Here is a 24,913-nt window from a genome sequence, read left to right as displayed (position 1 = left end):
CACCATATCCACCACCATCACCACGTCCACCACTCTTAACACGTCAACCACCACCACCATGTCCACCACCAGCATCACCACCATCACCACGTCCACCACTCTTAACACGTCCACCACCACCACATCCACAACATCCACCACGTCCACCACCACCACATCCACCACCACCTCATCCACCACCACCTCATCCACCACCACCACCTCTACCACCACCACATCCACCACCTACACGTTCACCACCATGTCCACCACCATCACGTCCACCACGTCATTCACGTCCACCACGTCATTCACGTCCACCACGTCATTCACGTCCACCACATCATCCACGTCCACTGCCACCACCATGTCTACCATGTCCACCACCACCATGTCCACCATGTCCACCACCACCACCCGGCTGTACATGTGACATTTAAGGATGCATTGGGTGTGAGAAGACGGGAATAGGGCCTAGAAGTATTACACCAGGCCCAAGATGCATTTTGAAGAGGAGCAATGTCACAGGGGCTCCTGTAAAAGCACTTGCAGCATCTCTACCTCACAGTGGTATACCTGCACGAGCCCCTCACTCAAAACAAGATTTGGCATAGCCAATAGGCTGCGCCTTTGGGACCTTATAAGTGTTTAGCCATGCAACACTTGATGTTTTTGCACCAAGGATATTGTGCTGGATAACTAAACACTTATAAGGTCCCAAAGGTGAGACCTATTGGCTATGGCAATGCTTGTTGCATAGTGGCACAAATATACTACCTTTCTAAGACAGGGGTTGGGGGATACTACCTAAGAGATAAAAGCATTCAAATAATGGACACAAAAAAGTTGCGCAGAGTGTATCATTCCATTTATTGATTGGGATTTCCTCTGGGCCCATTGCGCCAGATGCTCTTGAGCTTCATGATCTTCTGAGGTGTAGGGGGCCAATACAAATTGAATAATACTGCATCTACTGTAAGATAAGATAGAGGGCCTCTAGCACTGAGATTGCTGGCATAAAGATTGAAAATCTAGTTTGTCTGATTAGCGTCCGAGATGGGGTTGCTTGTGCATTTATTCTGTAATCTTAATACTGTGCTACTAATCGCCAAAACATTCTAAGATAGTCTGAAGCCGGGGTTTCTCTTAGTTTAATATATTTTTCATCAACTTCCCTTCTCCGATCTAGGGCCTTTAATCTAGTTCTCTTACGTTAAGTCTATAAATTTCACCTTGTCTGTGGATAGAGATGAATTCTAATTGTTTCTTTACCAGCTGGTTTATTTCCTGATTTACTGCCTTTAAGTGCTGATTAACCTTTCTAGATAACATGGGAATTTTGCATTTCCTCCCCAAACTAAGGGCCTGCTTCCGATGGCGGTGAATCCGCCACCGGCAGGCTGCCGGTGGCGGGTTCACCACCATCATAAGGCCATTACCCACCCGCCAGATAAGAATAGTGGGCGGTGTGCTGGCGGGCGGAAAGCTCATCCGCCATGGGTCCGACGGAGGGAATCGTTACGATTGACTGTCAGACCCATCCTGCATCCCTAGAATGGTGGCGGTGCCAACCAGGCAACGTCCACCACATTAGGATTCTGCATCCCCACCAGACTTTCAATGGCAGTTTCCCTGCCATGCAAAGGCTGGCAGGGATTAACTTTGGGGGCCCGAAGCGGGCCCCCCCCTGTGCATGGGCACTTTTGTTTTGCACTTGGGGGGCACCTATGGAGCCCCCCTACATTTCCCTGCACCATGTGGCAGGCACTGCGTGGTGCCTGCCACGTAGTGGAGGGAAAAGCAATTAGCAAAACCTGCATTTTTCACATTGTGGTGGGGGCTGCAGCCAGCAGCACCCTCTGCAATGTTGAAACTGCCTTTTGTGCCCGCCGTGGTGGCACCTGCATTGTAATTTGAGGTACGGGCCAGCGCCCTATAGGCGGGCGGTCCCAATTCCTGGGACGATGGCGGACAGACTTGAATACGTCTGCCATGGTAATCACCCCCTAAGAAACAATTTCATATGCATTTCATACTGGATTATTGGACCCCAGCATGCTATCTCCACTGTACTATTTCAGGGGTCATGAAGTTTTAAACCTAGAACCATTATGCCGCTAGAGGCAGAGAAGGTACGCAGATTCATTTTACTATACGCTACATCACCCCTCAAGTGGTTACATAGCTTTGACTCCTACAGTGCTAGTTCCACATTCATGCTCCAGATACAAGGATCACTCAAAAGATATGACTGCACATTAAAGTTCGAGCATGCCCCATTCATCCGATAGGAGACAATCTTATTATCAATCAAGGACTGTCCATTGGAGGAATTAAAAGTAAATTATGCAGACATATATATTGGGATTTGCCCATTTAAGAACACAAATTAATTGATTCTGAGGGAGTTCAGGAAAAAAAAATGCCTACCTGTCCTGTTTTTAGTGGGAAGCAGTACCTCGGGGATAATCCAACCGTCCTACTTTTCCAAATTAAAAAAGGAGAAGGATGCAGAATTAGAGACTTCTTTCATTTAGGTCACCTACAATTATTACCTTAGGACAATCTTCTGACACATTAATATCATGAATAAACTTAAAAATTAAGCATCACAGATGATCATACATTTTTCCTGGAGGAATGCATTTGTTAGCTAACAAAAATAAGGTACCACCTAAACCTTCATTTACAGCTGGTTTTAAACGCAGCATAATGTAGAAGGTTGAATAAACAATTAGTGATTTCAATTGGCAGTGTTCTTTAAAAAAAAAGTTGCAATTCCCTCACAAGCGTGCCTTTGGTGACCAGTTTTGACTTGCAAGCAGACAAAATAATTTTCATATGTGAACTCTGAGGATGCCCAGGTTTCCTGCAGACATACTATTGTTTGATTAAAATACTCTAGATAATTCAATTTTACTCCATGATCTCCCATGCCTGCCAAATTCCATGTTGTGATTGTTCCCAGGGAATTACCTCCACAACTTAAGCTGTTTTATTTAGAATGTTTGATATTCAAGGTTCCTGCTACCCAACTCCAATTGGATAACGTATCCCCCAGCTCTAATATCAGAGGATAAAATCCAAAAGGCTCCAAAAGTTTTGCTCTGCCACATGCTGTATTGATACAATAACATTCTTAGGGTTTCCTTGCAGTATGGCATTATCTGACCCCACCAAGACCAATTCACTGTTCTTATTCTGACCGGACACCCTAGTCTTCTTGAAATCTGACCCTATTCTTGCACTACAAGGATTACATCAATACCTCACTTATAGAAGTGATCACAGTTCTGCATTATTAGTGTCTGATGAGAGTACCTGGAAAAGGACGAGGAAGGTCATATGGAAATAATGGTTTGAAAACACTCCACCAAATTTAAAAAAGCAGAGGTGCCCAAAATTGTAATTGATAGATTCTGCCCAAATATGACCAGCACAGGCAAAGTCATTGTGGTTTCCTCTGAAACCTCCTTTTCACTTGACACATGTTATAGAGATTGTGACACCTGCAAACTTCTATCTGTATCCACTCTGGCAAATCAAGCTTTTCATGCTCTTGTCTATTGACATTGATTCACCAAAGTGCCAGCAGGTGTGGCACCATATTCACTTTTACCTCTGCAGTCATGAGGTGATTACTGGAGGTGACATTACTGGAGTTAAAGAAAATGGAAATAAGATTAATTGAATTTCCATTGCATGCATTTAAAAGAAATGATTGGCTATATTAGTTAACTAGAAAACTGGTATGATATGCCAGGGGTATCCATGACATGCCTTGGAAAATAATCCTCACCTAGCCAGATGCAGACATCTTACTTTAAGCAAAGCCAACATTTGCAAATGTGTGCCCTTGTATGCTCAATTAGAGCTTCAATCTCCCAGTCATACCCAATGTATACCAAGATGCAGATTCAAATGCTCATGCTCAGTTTCTGGGGTCCAGATACTTCCTGGAATGCCAAAGCGTAGAATCTCAAATGACAAGATGCAGCATCAACTTTACAGGCACAGCTCTCATATGCCGATTCATAACACCTAAGCAAAGCCTTAAGACTCCACACCCAAACATCACGTGTCCTTACAGAAACAAGAACTGCAGACAGAATACAATGGCTAATATACTCAAGTTTAACCATGTATGTTCATCGTAGCCCCATAAATGCAGATACAACCTTTAAAAGAGAGTCCCTCCGCACACATACTGAGGTATAACCTACAGAGTTTATCAATGCCTGTCAATTTGCATGCATTTTCCTCATGAAGTGTGCAGGGATAAACTAAAGTTGTCCATGCAGTGTCTCTATGTGCAGGTATAACCTCATATGCCTATTGCAGCCTCGCTATGTACAAGCGTTGGCTCAAATTCCATACTGAGGCTCATAGTGCTCGGGTTTAGCTTCAAACGTTCAGTGCTGCCTTCCCAAGCACAACTATAACCTTCAATACAAGTGCAGATATTTTGCTTCAGATAAAACCTCAAATGCCCAGAGCAGTCTTGCCAAGTGCAGGTTTAGCCTCAAACGTCCAGCGCTATCTTCTAATGTAAATGTTTCCCTACATTCGCTTGGTGCAGGGAAGTTATCAAGTGCTCACTGCTACTTCCCAATGCCCAAGTATTGTATCAAATGCCCATTTAAGTCTACCCAGACATACTGTTGGGTTCAATGACCCAGAGTTACCTCTTGATATTGCTCCCCCAATTCCATGTTACTCCTTGCCCCAGATGTTGGAGCCTCTTCTGGTGTCAGAAGATGCTGACCTGACTGCATGCAATTGTCCAACATTTCACTTCGTCCTTGCAGGATCAGGTTCTTCAGCCTACTGTGCCAGCTTGTTTGCTTCTATATCCCAACTTCCAGCCCTCTGTTAATTCAACATTAATTAACAGTAGGGTGTTGGGAAGGAGCTAAAGGAGGGATGGGAGTGAGTATCCTCCACTCTTCCCGTATCCTTATAGATGTGTGTTCTTGACTCTTGATGGAATGCCAAAATGTGTCTCCATTCATTGCGTGTAAGAAGAAAAAGCCTCTGTTTCATTCGATGTGGACCTCTCCTCTACTCCGAAGACGTTTGCGTGAATAATAAATAAGTGTACTGGAGTGAATAGTACCATTTTATTGGGTTGTGAATGTACAAGACCAGTGAAATGGGTGTAAAGCTTTATTGCAGGTTCTTAACACATTGTCAGGTTGCCTAAAGGTAGATATCCCAAAATCATGAATGAAGGGTAAACTATCCCATTGAGATTTTCTTCAAATCTGAACATGCTTATTTTTTAAATCTTAATGTGAGGTTATTCGTGTATATACATTGGATGTGGACTCATGTGTCTTGTGCCTACTTGTTTCACTCTGGATAAGTTATTGTTGACTTTAGACACTTATTTGTTCGCTTCGTAGATTGAGCTGCAACAATTACTGTCGTCAGATCATCAAACTCAGAGCAGATGCTAGGTCGTTGTATTCATAGCAGTACATTTTCTATTATATCACTGTGCTCAGGTGAGGTTTTTGTATGTATGCAAGAGATTGTTTTGTTTGATTTGTTTTAGTTATTTCAATGTTGGGCCCTCTTGCGAGGGATGTGGACAGCGTGGCCCTATGCATGAGAGCCCTCCTGTGCGATGACATGTTTCGCCTGGACCCAACTGTGCCACCCATCCCCTTCAATGAGGAGGTAAAGATATAACCACTCTTAATGTTTCCTTTGATTTTTGAGGCATTCCCTTTTCTGAAACTCAAATCTAGTACTTAATTAAAACTTTTAATGCATTTTCCATCAAGGACCCCCTGCCATTCATGCAGAAGCAGTAGTAAGTCAAGCACATTTTTATTTATTTTATTTGTGATGCTTTTAGCAGTAATAACATTTTGATCAGATGTTGCACATAGCAACAGATGTGGCACAGGGGCAACGAGTGGTGTATAAATTGAGTTACTTACGATAAATTGTCCTATTGTATGAGTGTTGCAGGTGGAAACAAATTTATCGTTCATGAATTAGCACCTGGAAGAGACCATTTACAATAGGTTGGTCTTTTCCGAACTCCAATATGGAGGTCTAGTTCACAGCTCCTTTGGCAGCTTTTCCTACTTTTGCTCACCCTAGCCCCTAAAAGCCTCTATACTCACTTACAGTAACGTTTTACCTCACTCCAGTTCAGAATGTCACTCCTTTTCTACATGCACAGTTGTCATATACAGGTGTGCACATCTAACCTATGTTCTTTGTAATGTGGGTCACCATGTAGGTGCAGCAGAAACACCCACACCAAATATAGTTATGATGAAATGTAATTGATAACACACAGTCCTTCAGTGAATAACAGCACTATTCTAAAAGCATAAGTGATCTCCCTTGTCGGTTACATGAATTCAAGACATAAACAGTCATCAATATGAACCTGCAGGTAATAACAGAAAAAGCTTGACAGAACCCTTTCACGCAATGCCGTAGACCCCCAAAGGCGTTTGCTACCAGTACACGGCAGAAGGATGACAGTGTTTGGGCCACATGCAGCAGTCTGCACTATCCTGAATTTGGTGTCTCACAGATGACAGGTGATGCAGCATTTTATAGCGAATAAGTTGGCAATCATTCTCATTGATCCACTTGGTAGCCTTGCTGTGACCATCTTCATAGACTTCGTTCTTGGGTGATATGGCTATTCGACCATGTGAAGCAAAGGTTCAGCATCTGTTTGTGACTAATGCTCATCCCAATGAATCTCCCTTCTGTTCCCTGAAGCCAGTCCAGTGTACCAGGCTTCATAGGAGAAGCTTCCATCCTTATGAATGCTCTATATGCTCATAACATGCAAGGGTGTCTGTCCTTCCAGGAAATGTTCCTATCCTTAGCTGACTAACCAGGAAGAGTAACTCCTGCAATATACATATAGTTTGCTTACAAACTCCTTGGCATAAATGCTAGAAAAAGACTACACATTTAATAAGGTCTTAGCATTTGCAGCATGTCTTCACATTTGCACAGAAGCATCTACTAAAGCGAAGTTGGCCCTGCGATGACCATGCCATTCTTGTGCAAACAGGCCGCTTCATAGTACAACAGTTAAACAACCGACTCCTTCCCTTCTAGTGCCAACAAAACAATAAATGTCCTGACCTGCAGCAAGCTGCCTGTGTGAGCTACATATGAGTTGTATTGTCTATGACTTGTGAGCAGCTCATGCTCATTGTCTTCAAGCAACCTGAGTCAATGGAGATTTTGTTACACAAATCGGATATGGGTTCTCGTATTTCCTCCTCGTTGTTTTTTTTTTGACAGAATCTGATATTAATGGAGATGTAGCCTAATCATGACTCATTACAGACCTGTGGAATCCCTATTTCACTTCTGCTCTCATTGGTGCTGCCATTTCCATCTGACCAGAACAGCTGCAAGCCTTAGTTACTCCAGTCAAACACTGTTCTTTTAACAGTGACGTTAAGTCATTGGGTATGGATACGATATACTCTATCTTAAGACCATGTCCATCTTGGGGAACAGTCTTACCATGCCCACGTTCAGTGGCTTGAGCCAAGAAAAATGTCTGTCTCTCCCACAGCTATTTAAGGCCTATCTGCTCATTTATTATTTGGACTTGGAGACACTCCTTTGTTCCCCCTTATTTTCCATCCACTGAAGCAGACTCTCCTCTGATAGAATGATTTAAAATTATGTTTTTTTCTTTTTTTAAACAATTTTTGTTGGATTTTTACAAAAGGGAAAGAAAAGGAAACAGACGTAACAGTGGACCCAACCACTCACCCTTGCAGTGAGTCTCTGCACCACACCCCACATTTTATGGTATAGAACAATAAGTAATAAAGAGGATTGACACTATTGGAGCTTCTTAGAGTGGAGCGGAGTGACCAGTGCTAGTATGGGTCGATAGAGAGTAGGACACTGGGGGATTAGCAAACCTGGGTGAAGAAGGCGGCTTGAGTGGGAGGCCAGGGTATAAGTAGGAAGGGCAGGTGAGTAACAGAGGAGGCAGAAGGGGGGGGGGATCTTTCATGGTGGGTGTTAATCAGGTTGGGGCAACCGACACTGGTTGGGGCTAATGTCCAACTGTGAGGATGTGGCAGAGGCTGGGGGCGTCAGTCAGTTTAGACAGTAAATGCTCCCAGGTGTGGGTGATCAGTCGATGGCACAGGCCTCTCCTACTGGTTGTGGGCCGCAGATTCAGCCCCCACTCATCTAATGAGATTGTCTTACCAAGCTGTGACAGTTGGGAGTAGTGGAACTTTCTACTTCATAGTAATGGATCTTTAGCAAGCAGCAGGGCCATATCTAATTGAGTCGCCACCTTACGGTTTTCAGGGTGGGGAATGATGCCTACGGTGCAGGTCTCCCTGGCGATTCAGGGTTGCCGCTGGGCCGAACATCTGGCATACATGTCGGGCCAACTAGAAAGATCCTGGAGATGCGTTGAGGGGAGAGGTGGGCTTAATGAAGCACATTAAATGGACCAATAGGTGGTAGACATTCCTGGAGACCTGGCTGTGGCCCATCTCTTTTTGTTGAGGGCTCTCTTGATTTCCTCATCCTATGTCTCTCTGAGTGTCTGGAAAATAACCTGGGATAGTGCTGTGAAGGTCCAAACAAGCCAGCTAATCGCCCGTCGGCTGATTCCCTTCATGTGAAGGGATTAGAAGATGGATTCGTTGAGTGGCTCATTACTGGGAATCCCTAAAAGATCTCAAAACGTGGTGACAACTCCGGCATAAACTAAGAATTGACCCTAATGAAGCATGTGGTGGTCCTCCAGGACATGAACGATTGAAGCTGGCCATTTTTTAAATAAATCCCCTAGTGTGGTCAAGCCAGCCTGAATCCAAGTGCACTGGTGGCAGTGTGAGATAAAGCTGACCCAGAAGATGAACAGTTGTTACTTCCAGGGTTGCGGGGTTGATTAGCTGCACTGCTCTGCGAAAACATGTGGGGGGCACTTGGAGAAAATGTGGGGGTTGGGGGCTTTTGGTTCTGGGAAGCAGTCTCCAGAGAAGGGACAGTGGGGGAAATTACCATCTTAGAAATGGTGACTCTACCTACCATGGATAGTAGGAGGCACCTCCAGAACATCACCTGGGAGCAGCCGCTTAGCATCCAATAAATTAGCATGCAAATAACCAGGTATCGGAAGGAAGTAGGCTAATTGGGCCTGTCCCAATGGCAAGATTTGTCTAGTGTGTTGCCGGAAACCGGGAGAACATGCATGACTTGTGCCAGTAGTTCACCGATCTCGGTTAAGAGCCGGGCAATCCAGAAGCAATCCGCAGTATCACCTTAGAGAAAAAATGAGGATGTTATCGGTATATAACGAAATAGCTTGTGTGATGTCCAGAAGAGTCCTCGAGCTCAGTCCCCACTCTGTTGTCTGAGCTGCCAGGCATTCCATTATGAGGGCGAACAGAACAGGGGACAATGGGCATTCCTGTTATGTGCCCCTGCCCACTGGCACGGAACAAAGAGAGCAGAGTAGTATTCGGTAAAGGCATTGTGAATCTCATTCGGGGCTGGAGGAGGGCATGAAGGGGCCATGGACCTAGACTATCTATGATAGGTGAGAATTGTTGTTAAGCAGCCATGCTAACCATCAGCCAGATTTATTACCCTCGAAGTGTGCACGAGTCCTGTATCCCATGCAGTCAAGGCAATGCAGGCATTTCAGAAGTAGGGCCGTGTTTAACCGAAGCTGGAAAAACAAAGGGTGCCAGGAAGGATCCTTAACTGCCCTTTGGTCCCTTTCTATGTATACGTTCTCTACTGCATCTAGGAATAGGAGCAGCAACCTATGCATCCCCCGAATGGCCCAGGAGCAGAAGTCCCTGACCATTACTCTAAAGACCTCCCATTCAACAATGAGTGAAAAGGCTAAGCCTTCTTTATGTTCGAAGTAATCAACAAAACTGTCCGACATTGCATCCCAAAAGCAGGGATCCTCAAGAGCAGAAGGTTGTAGGCACCACACAGGATGGGGTATCATAGCCTCCCCCAATTCACTCTCGGGGAGCTATGGTCCAATAAATACTTGAGAGAAGAAAAGGAGGGGCATGGAGTCAGGGAGCCCACCAGCCCATCTAGGCGGGCATAAACATCATGTATTTGGGAGTAGAAAGAGTAGAGGCGAATTCCCGGGTGATGTCACCAAATATTGGCCAGAGACAATTGGCAAAGCCATGCTGCCAGGGTCTGGCAATGGTTGGAGTATTAGGAAGGGGGTAATGGGAACAGTCCAGGGTGGGGTCCAGGATGCAGTCAGTGGCCAAGACCGGCGAGTCCAAGCAGCCATTAGGGAAGAAAGTCAGTGCAGAATTTGTGGTCGATCAGCGTTGGCAAAAACATTGCTCAGCATCTTTGGCGAGCCATCCAGGACTGTTTCCAGCAGGACAAAGCAGCCTTCTGGGTATATTGTCTGTGTCACCACCCTCTAGGAGACTCCCGCCTGCACCCAGATTAGTGTGCCCCAAGCATAGGTAGAGAAGTCAGTAGTGAAGACCTGGCCCCCCAGCGCTTCAGATTCTGGAGCCCCTCAGCCCTCATGATGTGGGCTTCTTGAGGTAGGGCTATCTGAACTCCACTGCATTTAAGAAAAGTGTGTAATTTATAGCCTTTGCAGGCCGTGTGCATTCCTTGTATGTTTTGGGAGATGATCTGGGGGAATTGATCACCCACCATCTCGGGAGTCATTCATCCCAATCTGTCCACCGGAGGGTGCTGAGCCCTACAGGTGGTAATGCCGGGGGTGGGGAGGGGGCTTAGTTGGAGGGTGGGGAAGGGGATGGGAGTACAGGCTGGCAGGTAGGAACTAAACTGGGTCAAACAGAATCAACTGCAACAAAGAGAGTACCTCAGGCAGGGGCACTTGGCTGACTGCCCAAGCTGTTGAACCATTGTTCCTCATAGGTCGGATACTGGCGAGGTAAGGGTAGCCATAAGGGACAGGCAATGCTCTATAATGTTGGATAAGAGGGGAGACACTGTGTGTAGAGGGGTCAAAGAGGAACTGTGACGTTTTTCAGTTGCCTCAAAATTGGTATCAGCAACTGAATCCTCACTAGTACTACCTCACAATGGGATGTCAATCTTAAACTTTCTATCTTCAATAGAGGGTCTTAACAATAGGAAAATCGTAGTAAGTCATACCATAAACCGAAGAACCTGCATGACTGGAGAATTGTATGAAGGTCTCTGTCTAGATTCAGTTCTATATCTACTGTGTGCAGTGCTTTAATCAACCACGTTTCTTTAAGGCGTAGTTTGTGAACTCTACCTCTTGTAGGATTAGCCTTTGTGTTCAATACCATTAACCATGACTGCTTATATATCTTCCCCTTTAAAGTGTTTGCTTCAAGGTGACTTACTATCTATTTTTTGATCAAATTGATATGTTCTTTGATTCTTTCTTTTAGAGGGGGAATGGTTGAACCAACTTAAAAAAATGTCATTCAAATGTAATCAAGTATATACAAAAGACAGTGTTACAGTTGATGAATGATCAGATTTTAAATAGTTTACTGCCATCTTGACTTGGAAATTCTTTGTTTTTGTTTGAAATGTACTGCCAACATACACGGTTATTACACTTGTAGCACCCACATGTTTTTACTTGCAGCCAATTGATTATTTCACTCTTTTCAAATTTAATGCTATCACTTGGGATAAGTATATTCTTAAGGGTTTGTGCTCTTCCGAAGTTAACCAATGGTTTGGTCATAAAAGCGTCATGCAGATCTTTATCAGTTTTTAGAATTGCTTAGTGCTTTTTGGCAATACTATATATCTTACTGTTTTCCACATAGAACTTAGTACTAAATCTTATTTGTTGACTTTTATTTGATTTTTTTCCCGATCTCCCCTGAGAAGGGTGTCTCGTGGCACTTTCTAGGCTCGTCTGGCTGATTCCAACAGTATTTTCTGAAGGGTAATCTCGCTACCCAAGTCTATCAAGAGTTCTCAGTTCTTCTAAGCAATAGTCCTCTCTATTTGTACAGTTTCTCTATGTCTGATGATCAGCAGATCGGCTCGGACTAAGGGGCTGGTGGAAACCTCAATCAAATTACAAGAGAAGGATTTTTACTATTGTGAGAAGTGCTTTTTGGTCTAATATTGCAATCAATGCATTGGTTCTCTGGGCAAACTTGTAAACCTGAATGGAATTTGGCTTAGAATTTGTAAAATCAACTACTTGTATGTAATTATCAAAATATAGTATGTACAGTGAGGTAAATTGCAGGATCCATCTGAGAATCAGCTTTAAAATTGTATATGGGTAGGCATATTCTTATAACTTAATGTAGCTGATGCTAATCATCTGATTTAGCATTTATTTTTAAAATATTAGCTGTGTTTAATTCATGTTGTTTCAACCCTGAAGACGCGGCTTAATTCGCTTGTTGGCTGCAGTTTGCTAAGGCTAAAGCTTTCTATGGACGGAGTTATTTAGAAATGTAGTCCATGGAATGAGTGTGTAATGTCAGATCATTGTGTTATTTGTGTGCTTAAATGTGTTAATTGTTTATCGTTTCAAATAAGATTTCTGATACGATTAACAATGAAAGAGACTTCAACTACTTGAGTATACTATTGAATATTTGTCATTAAGCACCCGACAAACATTAATATCTCTTTAAATGGAGCCGCCTGCAAGTTTGGTGGACAGAGTACTCTGCCATGTTTGCAGCAAAGTATCCATTAGCGTTAAACTGTAAGCTAGCCCCCATGATCCTTGTTTATTATTTAAGATCCCATAAGAACCCCTACCATACACACAAACACTATTGCTCGGGGTTCCTGGAACTGAATCTCAATCAATGCAGGGCCCAGGAAGACATCTTGGAGAATTTGTCCCAGTGCTTCATAACTGCATGGCAGATGTTTAGTACTAGCTCTGATGCAACATACCATATCTTGCTCTAGGTTTAAGTAGTTTTTTTGTTCTGTGTTTTATGATAGATGTTCATTTTGATGTCTCAGGTCTTTGATTCTGTTTCCAATCGTATGGGCAGTGCTCTGATACTCTTGGGTCATGTTCACGCTTTATAAAACGCACAAAACAAAAATACCCCCAAGGAAGAAAGTGCTACTATGATGGAGCACTCTAGATTGTGATTCTGGGTCTGTGGACCAAGCCAGTCGGTGGGTCATCCCCCATTACCTGATAAGTATTTTTTTCATTTTGCTTGGGTTTACAGGACTCTAAGCTCTCTGCAGTTTCCTTGTCTGGGAATTGCACTCCTACATCAAACTCATAGCCGCAAGCATCAAGGATAGGGAAGTTTGACAAATTTCAACTGAACGTTCTACCGTGTCACTTTTTAGCCCAAGCACAGTTCATGCCCTATACACTGTTCTCTTTTCAGGTATACTCCAGCCCCAGGCCTCTGCGAGTGGGGTATTATGAGACAGACGGCTTTGCCATGCCTTCTCCTTCCATGAGACGCGCGGTGCTGGAGATGAAGCTGGTGCTGGAGAAAGCTGGACACACGGTGCGTATCTGAAAGAGCCTTTTGATTTTAGGTTTTACCGAAAAATATTTTTAGCTGTTTCGTCAGCCTCGTGTTTTGTCAAAAATGTATATTAAAAAAAAAAAGTACAAACAGGGGCCCTCTTCATCCATTCAAGGGTCACTTACCTTTTGCACCGGCTCACCGAGTAGAGTGCATGAGGAATGGCCTGTCCCCTTCAACCATTAGGTCTCCTTTGTACATAGATCATCTAAAACGTAGTCGACTTGAGTCCCAGCGCTGGTAGGTCAATCTCTGCTTTTATATATACTTTTATATTTGTTAATTATTTCTGCAACCAGTAATTTTTTGCTGTTTTTTTATGCAAATATACGCATGCTAACGTTAGTCTTGCATTTTTAAACCTTTATATTACTTATGTTTTTTATTCCTATTGCATGGATTTGCATAAATACATAAATAAATATAAATATTACGTTTGCCAATTCCAGATCTTTTAGGTCTGCAATGTGTGTCTGTATTCAGACCCAAATGTATTTGAGTGAGACATTAACAGCAGCAATAACAGTGAAAGCTAGGTCATAGTTACTGTGTGCTACAAGTTATATGCGAAACCACCAAGTAAAAGTTTTTATAATGTTGCATATAGGCATTCAAAATTAAGTTTTGTTGGCTTTTGATGCAATGAAAAGTTCTATCTAAGTTAACACTTCATTCAGCTTCAATCGTTTCAGACATTTGATAGACTGGATCTTCCGCCTAGAGGCTGAGGAGCTCTTGCCACAGCATGTTGTTATTGTTGCAGTGGCATCTAGGCATGGTGTGCTTTATGTACAGCTATATGGTGCAGGTAGTCATTTTAGGACCAGATGTTAGCAATCAGTATGTGATGGGGAAATTAGCCCTTGCCGTGGACTAGTAACAGTCCTACAATCAATCTTTTTCCTTTTCACTAGTTTACACTTGGTGGCAAAGGGAGAGGAAGGAATTTACCAAAGATAGTTCCAGAGCTGAAATTAAAACTCAGGTCGATGACTGTCCTGCTATTTTTAATGCCCTGGGGAAAGTGGGAGTACCCTCTATTTTTCATCTGACAAGAAATCACAGTGACCTCACAGGAAGTGACTTTACTTGACATCTCCCCCTCTTTGATAACATTGACCCGTCTTTACAAGGAGTCTCTTCTCTGGGCATCAGTAAATTTGATAAAAACATAAATAGTTAAAAATGTTATGAAATAAATACCTATATTCTGTTGCTCCATTAAGTGAACATTTATTGCATTAATCTCACCAGATAGAGCGGCTATGCCAAGCACTTTTTCTGACGGGCTGATGGGGCTAACACAAAGTCAATCACATGTAAGGTCCTTTCCTGAAAGGGGGGTTGAGCTGGGGAGAGTAATAACTTAATAAATTGCATTTTATATAGACCTTCATATTGTACAATTGTTTCTTTAAAAAAAAGGTATTAGCATTTGCCTGTTTTTAGGTAGACAATCCAAGCAATGCATTTTCATTGTGAATACATGTTTGTCAGTAGCACAGAATCAAGCTCTCAACAGGAGAGGATGTAGCAAATAAATGACATAACATTGACTAGGAGTCCAAAGACCGCGCCTATCAGGAGGCTCATCAGAGTCAAAAAGTCATACCACTGCTCAGCGTGTAGATAAGTCAGAGATGATATTATACATCTGTTTCTGAACAATGTAACTAAGAAATGCCACTGTTACTGATTTTATGACTGAACCTGCCTTGCAAGATTTCAGCTCACAACCTTCAGAACAATTGTGAGTAGTGTGACTTCTGGGAGCCTTCTGCTCACTGAGCCATCCTGCCGGAAGTAGACATGTTTCAGGCAGCTTGCCATTTGATTAACTGTTCCGCACATTCACTAGACGTTTTTATGGTCATTAATCTAACAACCTTTGGCAAAACCAATCCGTCTTGCTTCTGAGACCCATTGGTTTTTCTAATCCAGTTTGGCAAAGCAGTATAGCATCGGCAAAAGAGAAAACAAAGGACTGCGTCCCTTTGTAGCGGTGTGCATGCATCTTTACACATACAAAATGACAAGGAAGACTTTCTTTTAATTTACAGATCTGAGATCTATTGGTAAATAAAAAAAAGAAAGAAATAGCGCAAAAAACCCTTTTGTAATGTTGAGGGGCTTGGAGCAATTTGCTGCCTGGTCCTCCACCAAAACAAAATGTCAATATTTCCTTTAAAAAAGCTGGGTATGAGGCGTAATGGAGGAGTGGGTGAGGGGAAGCAATAGGGAGTGTGTAGAGGAAGGGTAAACAGCACACTAGGGAGAGTGACACATAAGTCCGCAACATTGAGCATTGAGAGGTCTTCAGTTTGGCTGGGAGGAGAAGCACACGAGAGAGCCTCCAGCAGCGGAGAGAGAGTAACATTGAGTGCGGTTATTGAACTACTCAGTGACTTGCAATATCCCTAAAATGTACGTAATCTCTTATACACGTATATACGTGTGTCCCTAATAGAATCACCTATCTATTTCACCATTATGTCTTGGCGTTTACCACTCCTTTTTATCTCACATCTTCATTGTTCCTTCCCCTCTTACTCTTTTGTACTTCTTCTTATTTCCCTCTAATCTTCTCTTCTGTCTCTGCTTCCTTCCTCTTCACTAGTCTGTTCTATCCCATTCTCCTTTCCTCTTCCTTTTACTTTCACCACTCTCTTACCCCTCCCTCTTTCCTATTTCTGTTATTTTGCTATTGTTTTTTCTTCCCCATTGCTATTGCCTCTTTCATTTTAACCTCTTTTCTTCCCTGTTGCTGTCTTCTCATATGCCTCACCATCTTACTGGTTTCTCTTCTTTATCTTGACTAATCTTTCCTTGTGGTCTTGTTTCCCTTTCTCCTTCCTGACCTCTGTTTCTTGATCTCAGTCTATTGTCCGTCTTTCTTTTCAGGTTTTTTTTCAACACCAGTCTCTTCTCCTGCTTTTTGTACTTCCTATTCGTTCCCTTTTCTCACCTCATGGTTCTCCATCCTCCAATTTTCACTCACCCTCCATTCTGAGGCTGACTGAGCTAAAGACCCCTCACGAGGAAGGAGAACGAGGCCTTTTAAAGAAAGGCCAGTAAGGATGGGCACGAGCCGGTTACTAGGACCTTACATGAGACTTGTAATGTGAATTGTTCCAATCTGGTACAGCGGAACTTTCAGGGACAGGTTGGAAGTATCACCTGTGGAAGGTGAGATGGAGGAGGTATCATGTGAGTGCCATGTGAGTGTGTCGTGGTTCTGCAACTGCGGTCCAGGCAGAGCCATACCATGACACATTCGCCATCATTTAGATTTTGCCCGGCACACCACAGTGACTGCTGTGCAGAACATGTTACAGTGGCAAAGCCAGACCTTGTTTGACATGGGTTGAATGCCCCCATCAGTCCACTGATACTGTTGAGTACTTCCACCTGTAAGAGCGGGTCACCACTGGCCACCATTTTTGTCTAGTCGTCCCCACTAGGAGGAGACTATAAAAGACTGTTTAGGACGCGGCCTTGCAGATATTACGGGGGCAAAGTGAGTGAACGATGTTGCTGCGAAGGACTGTTTTTATGTAAAACTTTTAAAAATATACCTGGAAACAAGTGTTTTCACTGATTGTGTGCTGCTAATTCCTTATTGCTACTATCAATGTCATACATTTTTACTGATAACAGGGCATAATTGCTTAAAGAAATTGCTTATGTGTTTTTTTTTTGGTGCTTTCTGATCTAGTGGGCACGTTTCATGCGGAGAATGCTAGATGCAATCCTAGATACTGTGTTGTACTTCCGCCTGGAATAGCTGGTCACCACCGACTTACATGTTGGTTGTCGATCTAGTCGTCCCCACTAGGAGAAGACTAAAAAAGACTGATGCAGATGCGGCAGCGCTGAAGGCATGCGAAAGGCAAGCCCTACCACGCCTGTCCCCGTACCGGCTTCACATAGCACCAGCCATGCTGCCAGTCACAACATAGAGGCTGAAGAAAGAGGCAGCGTACAGTATACTAGAGAGCTGCTGCTCCTAACTGGGGAACATGATGCTCTGCACCCAACCTATTAATTCTACTCCGGGAGTTACTGTATGCACTACTGGTAGCACTGATTCTGATTCTAGCATTTTAAAATGTGGACTTCTCACTGTGAGATCTCTGGTAAAGCACTCTGCTGAGGAACATTTGTTACTTCTATTTGGGGACTGGGATACTCGATTCGTGAATGAAGCCTGGACTACAATTGACTGATGTTGATTTGGACTTAACCGGCCCACCGGGCTTAAACATTTTCCACAAACCCCGAGCATAGAAAGGGGGGGGGGAGCGCGGAGTGGGCTTAATATATAGGGATAATTGGGCACCTTTAAGTTTATATCAGATTGCAGGCCCTGAGCTCATGGGGTCCTCCCTTAAGGATAGTAAAGGTCAGATATTATCAGGTTTGGTGTTATCACTACCAAGGCCCATCTAGCTCCTATCTACAATCTTCTATCAACATCTTTAGTAACATGGCCCTGGCTCACTCAAGATTTATATTTTTGGGGGACTGTGGTCTTAGGGAGACCCTGGACCTGCATTGAAAAATCTTCTTGTGTCATGCAAAAACCTAGGACTGCAACAGATTGTTCATTGTCCAACTCGCCAAGATGGGCATGTACCGGACCCTATTTTTTCCACTTAAGAACTTGCTACCATAGGGAAAATCCTCCCGCTCTGCTGGACTGATCACTTCTTAGTGATTTTCTCCTTAGGAGTTCGAGAATCAGTCCCACAAAAGATCAATTTGGAGGGTAGACGCCTTGACAGTACGTGGGACAAACTTGGTAAACAGTCTGGAGATAACCATTGTGTTGGATAATGAAGACACCAAGAAGGTAAGTAACAATGTTTATTCCTCTGATTCTCTAGCACCAACTCAATAGGCAGAGTGAGAACATTCTAAGATAAGCTTCACTAAGGATTCTATAGAGGGAGATACCAAGGGACGGAGAGCAGAGGGGGGAAAGGTGGGAGAGGGAAAGAAAGGAGAAAGGCACAACGCTAAGTACAAACTATATTACAACACATCTCCCTTGCAGGGGAAGACAAGAGAACATTGTAGTATACAATGGTAAATTGCAATACAATAAATTACATTTCATAGTAATTTTGCCAACAAAGAGGATGGTGACTCCTGACATCTTTGGGTGGTTTGACCATAGGAATAGTGTCTCCAGATTCTTCTGAACTGTTGCTGTCAGGTGTGTACACTTTGGGTCAAATCGCTACATTGTCCATTCTCCAAGTACTTCCATCTTCCAGTAGCACAGAGTTTTTGTTAACTTGTTTAATTCTCAAAAATTTGGAGAAAGAAGACACCTTAGAATGACCCACATAAGGTCTTTTGCTTACCACCCAATGACCTGTGTGCCATTCTCTGTTACGTGTTCCCCATTTTTGATTATATTTGGATTGGTACATAGATTGGTGGTCAGCAGCTTTGTCTGAAACAGCTGATCTGTCAACCCAAACGGGGCATCCCCCATTAAGCCAGTTAGGAGTTAACTTAGAACCACGATTCCTCCCTTTGAGAGAAGTAAATGGAGAAATTCCAGAAACACTATTCGGGGTAGTATGGTAAGACTACAACATCTTCTTTATGGCTTCACCTACTGGTTCTTTGGAGATACAAGCCAATTGGATGGTGTCTTGTATCATTCTATTGGTCCTTTCAATTAACCCATTGGCCTTGGGACAGTAGAGGGGAGATTTTATATGAATGATGGACAAAGTATTCATAAAACATTTCATATGCTCAGAAGTGAATTGAAATCCATTGTCAGTGACAATGGTGTTGGGAATACCCTCACTGAAAAATGTGTCCTTAAGGAATTCAATAAGAGTTGAAGATGTGATAGAAGTGACAAATTTCAAGCAAATCCAGTGTGAATGAAAGTCAACCAGTACAAACACGAACCTCTGCTGTGGATTAAGTATATTGAGAGGAACAATAATATCGAGTCCTAACTTGTCCCACGGTTTTGAAGGAACGGGAATGGGGAGGAGAGGAGCTTTGCAAAGGATTTTGGCTTTATCTCTGGACCCACAGGCTAAGCAATCCTTTACCACCTTTTCTGACAAAGAGTCCATGTTGGGAAACCAGTAGCCTTTCCTAATCTTGCTTTTGGTTAAACTTATGCCGGGGTGACCTTTGTGAGCTATTTGAATAATACGGTCATACATGCCCTTAGGTGGTAAATTCTATTGCACCTATGTATGTTTTCACCAATTATTGATAATTTATCTCTCACAATACAAAAAGGCTTTAGGTTCTCTGGAACCTCTTTGATGTTTCTAGGCCACCCTTTACTAATGAATTCTTTGAGGGGCTAAAGTGTCATCATCTCGTGTACATTTCTTCCATTAATCTTTACTGATTGCAGGAATGTCAATAGCAAGAATGGCACAGTCCTAGAGTTCTTTGTGGACACCCTCAACTTCTATAGGAAGTCTGGATAAACAGTCTACTACCCGATTCCTTTCACCTGGTACGAAAATCATATTGTAATTGAACCCTTGTAAACCCAACATCCATTTGGAGATGTGAGGTGTGGCCTTCTTGATAGACTATGTGGAGAACAAAGGTAGCAGGGGGTTGTGATCAGTTCTTCTAGAGAATGGAATGCCCCACAGAAACAATTTAAAATGATTAGCTGCCAAAAAACAGGCAAAAGCCTTCTTCTCTATGGTAGAGTAATTACACTAAGGGACAGTAAGAGTTCTGGAGGCAAAGGCTGTAAGTTTCTCTTCACCATTCACACTTTGAGTGAGGGATGGCCTTAATCCTTTCATGCTGCCCTCAGTGCTTAAAAAGGTTTAGCATTGGAATTAAGCATGCCTAACAATGGAGCTTCAGCAATAGTTTGTTTGATATGTGTGAATTCTCTTTGGCAATCAACACTCCATTCAAATGTGGTACCTTTCTTCAACAAAGCACCTGGGGAATGTACACACTCGGCGAAATTCTTCACAAATTGGGCCAATCTAACTGCATCAACAAAACTAGGCTTGGGACGTATCCCTTCACTGGTAATAGTAGGGCCAAGGTAAACCATGGATTGTACACCATTTTTAGGTCGCGCCTGCTGTCGCAAAGCGATCTATTGCAATCATTTCAGTCATTTTCCCTGTCAAGGTTTAGGCAGAGACAACACACTGTCACGCGCACGCAGCCGGCCGGAATCGGATCAGGTCACGCGCTCCGATCCCGGCCGGCTGTTCACAACACATGCACACGCAGGCACAGGCAGGCACACACGCAGGCACACACGCAGGCACAGGCAGGCACACACGCAGGCACAGGCAGGCACACACGCGGGCACACACGCAGGCACAGGCAGGCACACACGCAGACACAGGCAGGCACACACGCAGGCACACACGCAGGCACAGGCAGGCACACACGCAGGCACAGGCAGGCACACACGCAGGCACAGGCAGGCACACACGCAGTCACAGGCAGGCACACTAAGCATGGGCGTAAAATCCGCTCCGCTCGCGGATTTTTCGGATTTTCGGCAAATCCGCAATCCGCGAACGCTCGCGAATTTGTCGAAAATCCGTGAATCCGCTCGCGGCGGATTTTTTGCTTGGTTGCGGCGCGCGGCGTGGTGCACGGCGTTCACTTTCCGTCATTTTAGCGTTTGCCGAGTTGTTTTTCTTTGCGAGTGACGCGCCATTTTAGATCTTGCTGCGTGTTCCCGCGGGAGTTTGTCGCCCGCGAATACGTACTCGCGGCTTGCCACCTTGCACAGCACACCTCGCGAGAGTTCGCAATTGCGAACACGTAGTTGCGGCGGAAAGGAACAATCTCGCACTTGCGAAATAGAGATTTTGCAATTTCGCACAAGAAAATCACCAGCAAACAGGATAAACCTTCAGAAAATTATGATTTTTATCAGAATCACTCCTCAGGTTGACATTTGCATGGCCTTTTTTTTTGCAAGGAGTCCATTTTGGGTGGGGGGGGAGGAAGGAAGTGCCCCACAGTCTCCAACTTCCTGTTCCTGTCCAGCAGGCTCCTCCCAGTGCTTTGTCCATCTCCTGGTCACTTTCATTTGGATCTGGAGCTGGAAGGATTACTTTTTGTGGGTGCTGCTGGATATTTGGATTTGAGGCCTTTTTGACTGTCTTTGGATCACTTTTGGATTAGAAATCAACTTTCACAAGTAAGTTTGTTTGGGGCATTACAGTTGCTGCAAGTACAATTTTGGAACTTTTTCAGAAAATTAAATAAATTATATTGTGGGTAGCCACAGTATCCAGTAGGACCAGGGTTGGTTATGGGTGCATGATACAACTGTTTTGTTGAATTTAAACACCATTGAGGCCATGGATGGGCTGGGATTGTGCAGATTTTATTGTTTTTTGTCGTTTTTTTGGGCCTGCTGGTGTGGCCCTTTGCCCAGGGGTGGTGAGTGTTGCATGGGCCTAGTCTTTCTGTGGGGTGTCTTCTTGAATTTAAACATAATTGAGGCCATGGATGGGCTGGGATTGTGCTTATTTTATTGTTTTTTGTCGTTTTTGGGGGGCTGCTGGTGTGGCCTTTTGCTTGCCCAGGGGTGGTGGTGGTGCATGGACTGAGTGTGCCTGTGGTGTTGTCTCACTCTCTTTGATGTAAACATCATGGATGGCATTGGATTGTGGTGATTTCTGGCTGTTTTTCTGTTTTTTGGGGGTGTACTGTTGATGTGGTCTGGCCATGTGGGTGGTGGTGGTGGCCATCTTGAGTGCTGGCTGGTACAGGCAACATGTGCTTGGGGTGTAAGGGGGCCATTTTGAGGAGAGGCAGTGTCTGAGGCCTGCACTTATTTTGCCTACTTTTCATCCCTTATGCCCAGGGGTAGTGAGTGTTGCATGGGCCTAGTGTTTCTGAGGGGTGTCTTCTTGAATTTAAACACCATTGAGGCCATGGATGGGCTGGGATTGTGCAGATTTTATTGTTTTTTGTCGTTTTTTTGGGCCTGCTGGTGTGGCCCTTTGCCCAGGGGTGGTGAGTGTTGCATGGGCCTAGTCTTTCTGTGGGGTGTCTTCTTGAATTTAAACACCATTGAGGCCATGGATGGACTGGGATTGTGCAGATTTTATTGGTTTTTGTCGTTTTTTTGGGCCTGCTGGTGTGGCCCTTTGCCCAGGGGTGGTGAGTGTTGCATGGGCCTAGTCTTTCTGTGGGGTGTCTTCTTGAATTTAAACATAATTGAGGCCATGGATGGGCTGGGATTGTGCTTATTTTATTGTTTTTTGTCGTTTTTGGGGGGCTGCTGGTGTGGCCTTTTGCTTGCCCAGGGGTGGTGGTGGTGCATGGACTGAGTGTGCCTGTGGTGTTGTCTCACTCTCTTTGATGTAAACATCATGGATGGCATTGGATTGTGGTGATTTCTGTCTGTTTTTCTGTTTTTTGGGGGTGTACTGTTGATGTGGACTGGCCATGTGGGTGGTGGTGGTGGCCATCTTGAGTGCTGGCTGGTACAGGCAACATGTGCTTGGGGTGTAAGGGGGCCATTTTGAGGAGAGGCAGTGTCTGAGGCCTGCACTTATTTTGCCTACTTTTCATCCCTTATGCCCAGGGGTAGTGAGTGTTGCATGGGCCTAGTGTTTCTGAGGGGTGTCTTCTTGAATTTAAACACCATTGAGGCCATGGATGGGCTGGGATTGTGCAGATTTTATTGTTTTTTGTCGTTTTTTTGGGCCTGCTGGTGTGGCCCTTTGCCCAGGGGTGGTGAGTGTTGCATGGGCCTAGTCTTTCTGTGGGGTGTCTTCTTGAATTTAAACACCATTGAGGCCATGGATGGGCTGGGATTGTGCAGATTTTATTGGTTTTTGTCGTTTTTTTGGGCCTGCTGGTGTGGCCCTTTGCCCAGGGGTGGTGAGTGTTGCATGGGCCTAGTCTTTCTGTGGGGTGTCTTCTTGAATTTAAACATAATTGAGGCCATGGATGGGCTGGGATTGTGCTTATTTTATTGTTTTTTGTCGTTTTTGGGGGGCTGCTGGTGTGGCCTTTTGCTTGCCCAGGGGTGGTGGTGGTGCATGGACTGAGTGTGCCTGTGGTGTTGTCTCACTCTCTTTGATGTAAACATCATGGATGGCATTGGATTGTGGTGATTTCTGGCAGTTTTTCTGTTTTTTGGGGGTGTACTGTTGATGTGGACTGGCCATGTGGGTGGTGGTGGTGGCCATCTTGAATGCTGGCTGGTACAGGCAACATGTGCTTGGGGTGTAAGGGGGCCATTTTGAGGAGAGGCAGTGTCTGAGGCCTGCACTTATTTTGCCTACTTTTCATCCCTTATGCCCAGGGGTAGTGAGTGTTGCATGGGCCTAGTGTTTCTGAGGGGTGTCTTCTTGAATTTAAACACCATTGAGGCCATGGATGGACTGGGATTGTGCAGATTTTATTGTTTTTTGTCGTTTTTTTGGGCCTGCTGGTGTGGCCCTTTGCCCAGGGGTGGTGAGTGTTGCATGGGCCTAGTCTTTCTGTGGGGTGTCTTCTTGAATTTAAACACCATTGAGGCCATGGATGGGCTGGGATTGTGCAGATTTTATTGTTTTTTGTCGTTTTTTTGGGCCTGCTGGTGTGGCCCTTTGCCCAGGGGTGGTGAGTGTTGCATGGGCCTAGTCTTTCTGTGGGGTGTCTTCTTGAATTTAAACATAATTGAGGCCATGGATGGGCTGGGATTGTGCTTATTTTATTGTTTTTTGTCGTTTTTGGGGGGCTGCTGGTGTGGCCTTTTGCTTGCCCAGGGGTGGTGGTGGTGCATGGACTGAGTGTGCCTGTGGTGTTGTCTCACTCTCTTTGATGTAAACATCATGGATGGCATTGGATTGTGGTGATTTCTGGCAGTTTTTCTGTTTTTTGGGGGTGTACTGTTGATGTGGACTGGCCATGTGGGTGGTGGTGGTGGCCGCCATCTTGAGTGCTGGCTGGTACAGGCAACATGTGCTTGGGGTGTAAGGGGGCCATTTTGAGGAGAGGCAGTGTCTGAGGCCTGCACTTATTTTGCCTACTTTTCATCCCTTATGCCCAGGGGTAGTGAGTGTTGCATACTTGCATGTCCCTAGTCTTTCTGTGGGGTGTCTTCAATGTAAACATCATGGATGGCATGGGATTGTGCTCATTTTTCTGTGTTTTGTCGATTTTTTGGGGTGTATAACTGAACTGATGTTCCTCTGTCTTCCATTGCTTTTAGGTGCACAAGAAGACTCAATAGAACCACCAGTGCCAGGAAGAAGTCCTGCAGCGGTGTGTGCAGCATAACGTCACGCGACGTCACGTCTGGACACAGAACCCTCTGCAACTCGTGCAACTGCTGCCTGCTGACCTGCTCTGAAGAAGATGGCCCCAAAAAAAGTAACCCGTAGCTCCTCTAGCAAGAAAGGTGCCAGTAAGGAGCAGAAGAAGCAAGT

At 44.3% G+C, this 24,913-nt stretch overlaps 1 protein-coding gene across 1 annotated transcript in view; it reads left to right on the top strand.

Moving 5' to 3' along the window:
• The window catches only part of LOC144800599 (vitamin D3 hydroxylase-associated protein-like), a 422,322-nt gene that overhangs the window by 210,750 nt on the left and 186,659 nt on the right, over window positions 1–24,913 (top strand). Inside the window, exons 7-8 of the mRNA XM_078671692.1 lie at window positions 5,537–5,661; window positions 13,350–13,475. Of these exons, the coding sequence (XP_078527818.1) occupies window positions 5,537–5,661; window positions 13,350–13,475 (251 nt within the window). The remainder of the gene's footprint in view (window positions 1–5,536; window positions 5,662–13,349; window positions 13,476–24,913) is intronic.

The sequence above is a fragment of the Lissotriton helveticus genome, chromosome 1_2 (assembly GCF_964261635.1).
Source record: "Lissotriton helveticus chromosome 1_2, aLisHel1.1, whole genome shotgun sequence".
Classification (NCBI taxonomy): Eukaryota; Metazoa; Chordata; class Amphibia; order Caudata; family Salamandridae; genus Lissotriton; species Lissotriton helveticus.
Note: the sequence above shows the minus strand (reverse complement) of the source record. Positions and strands in the feature narration are given on the sequence as shown.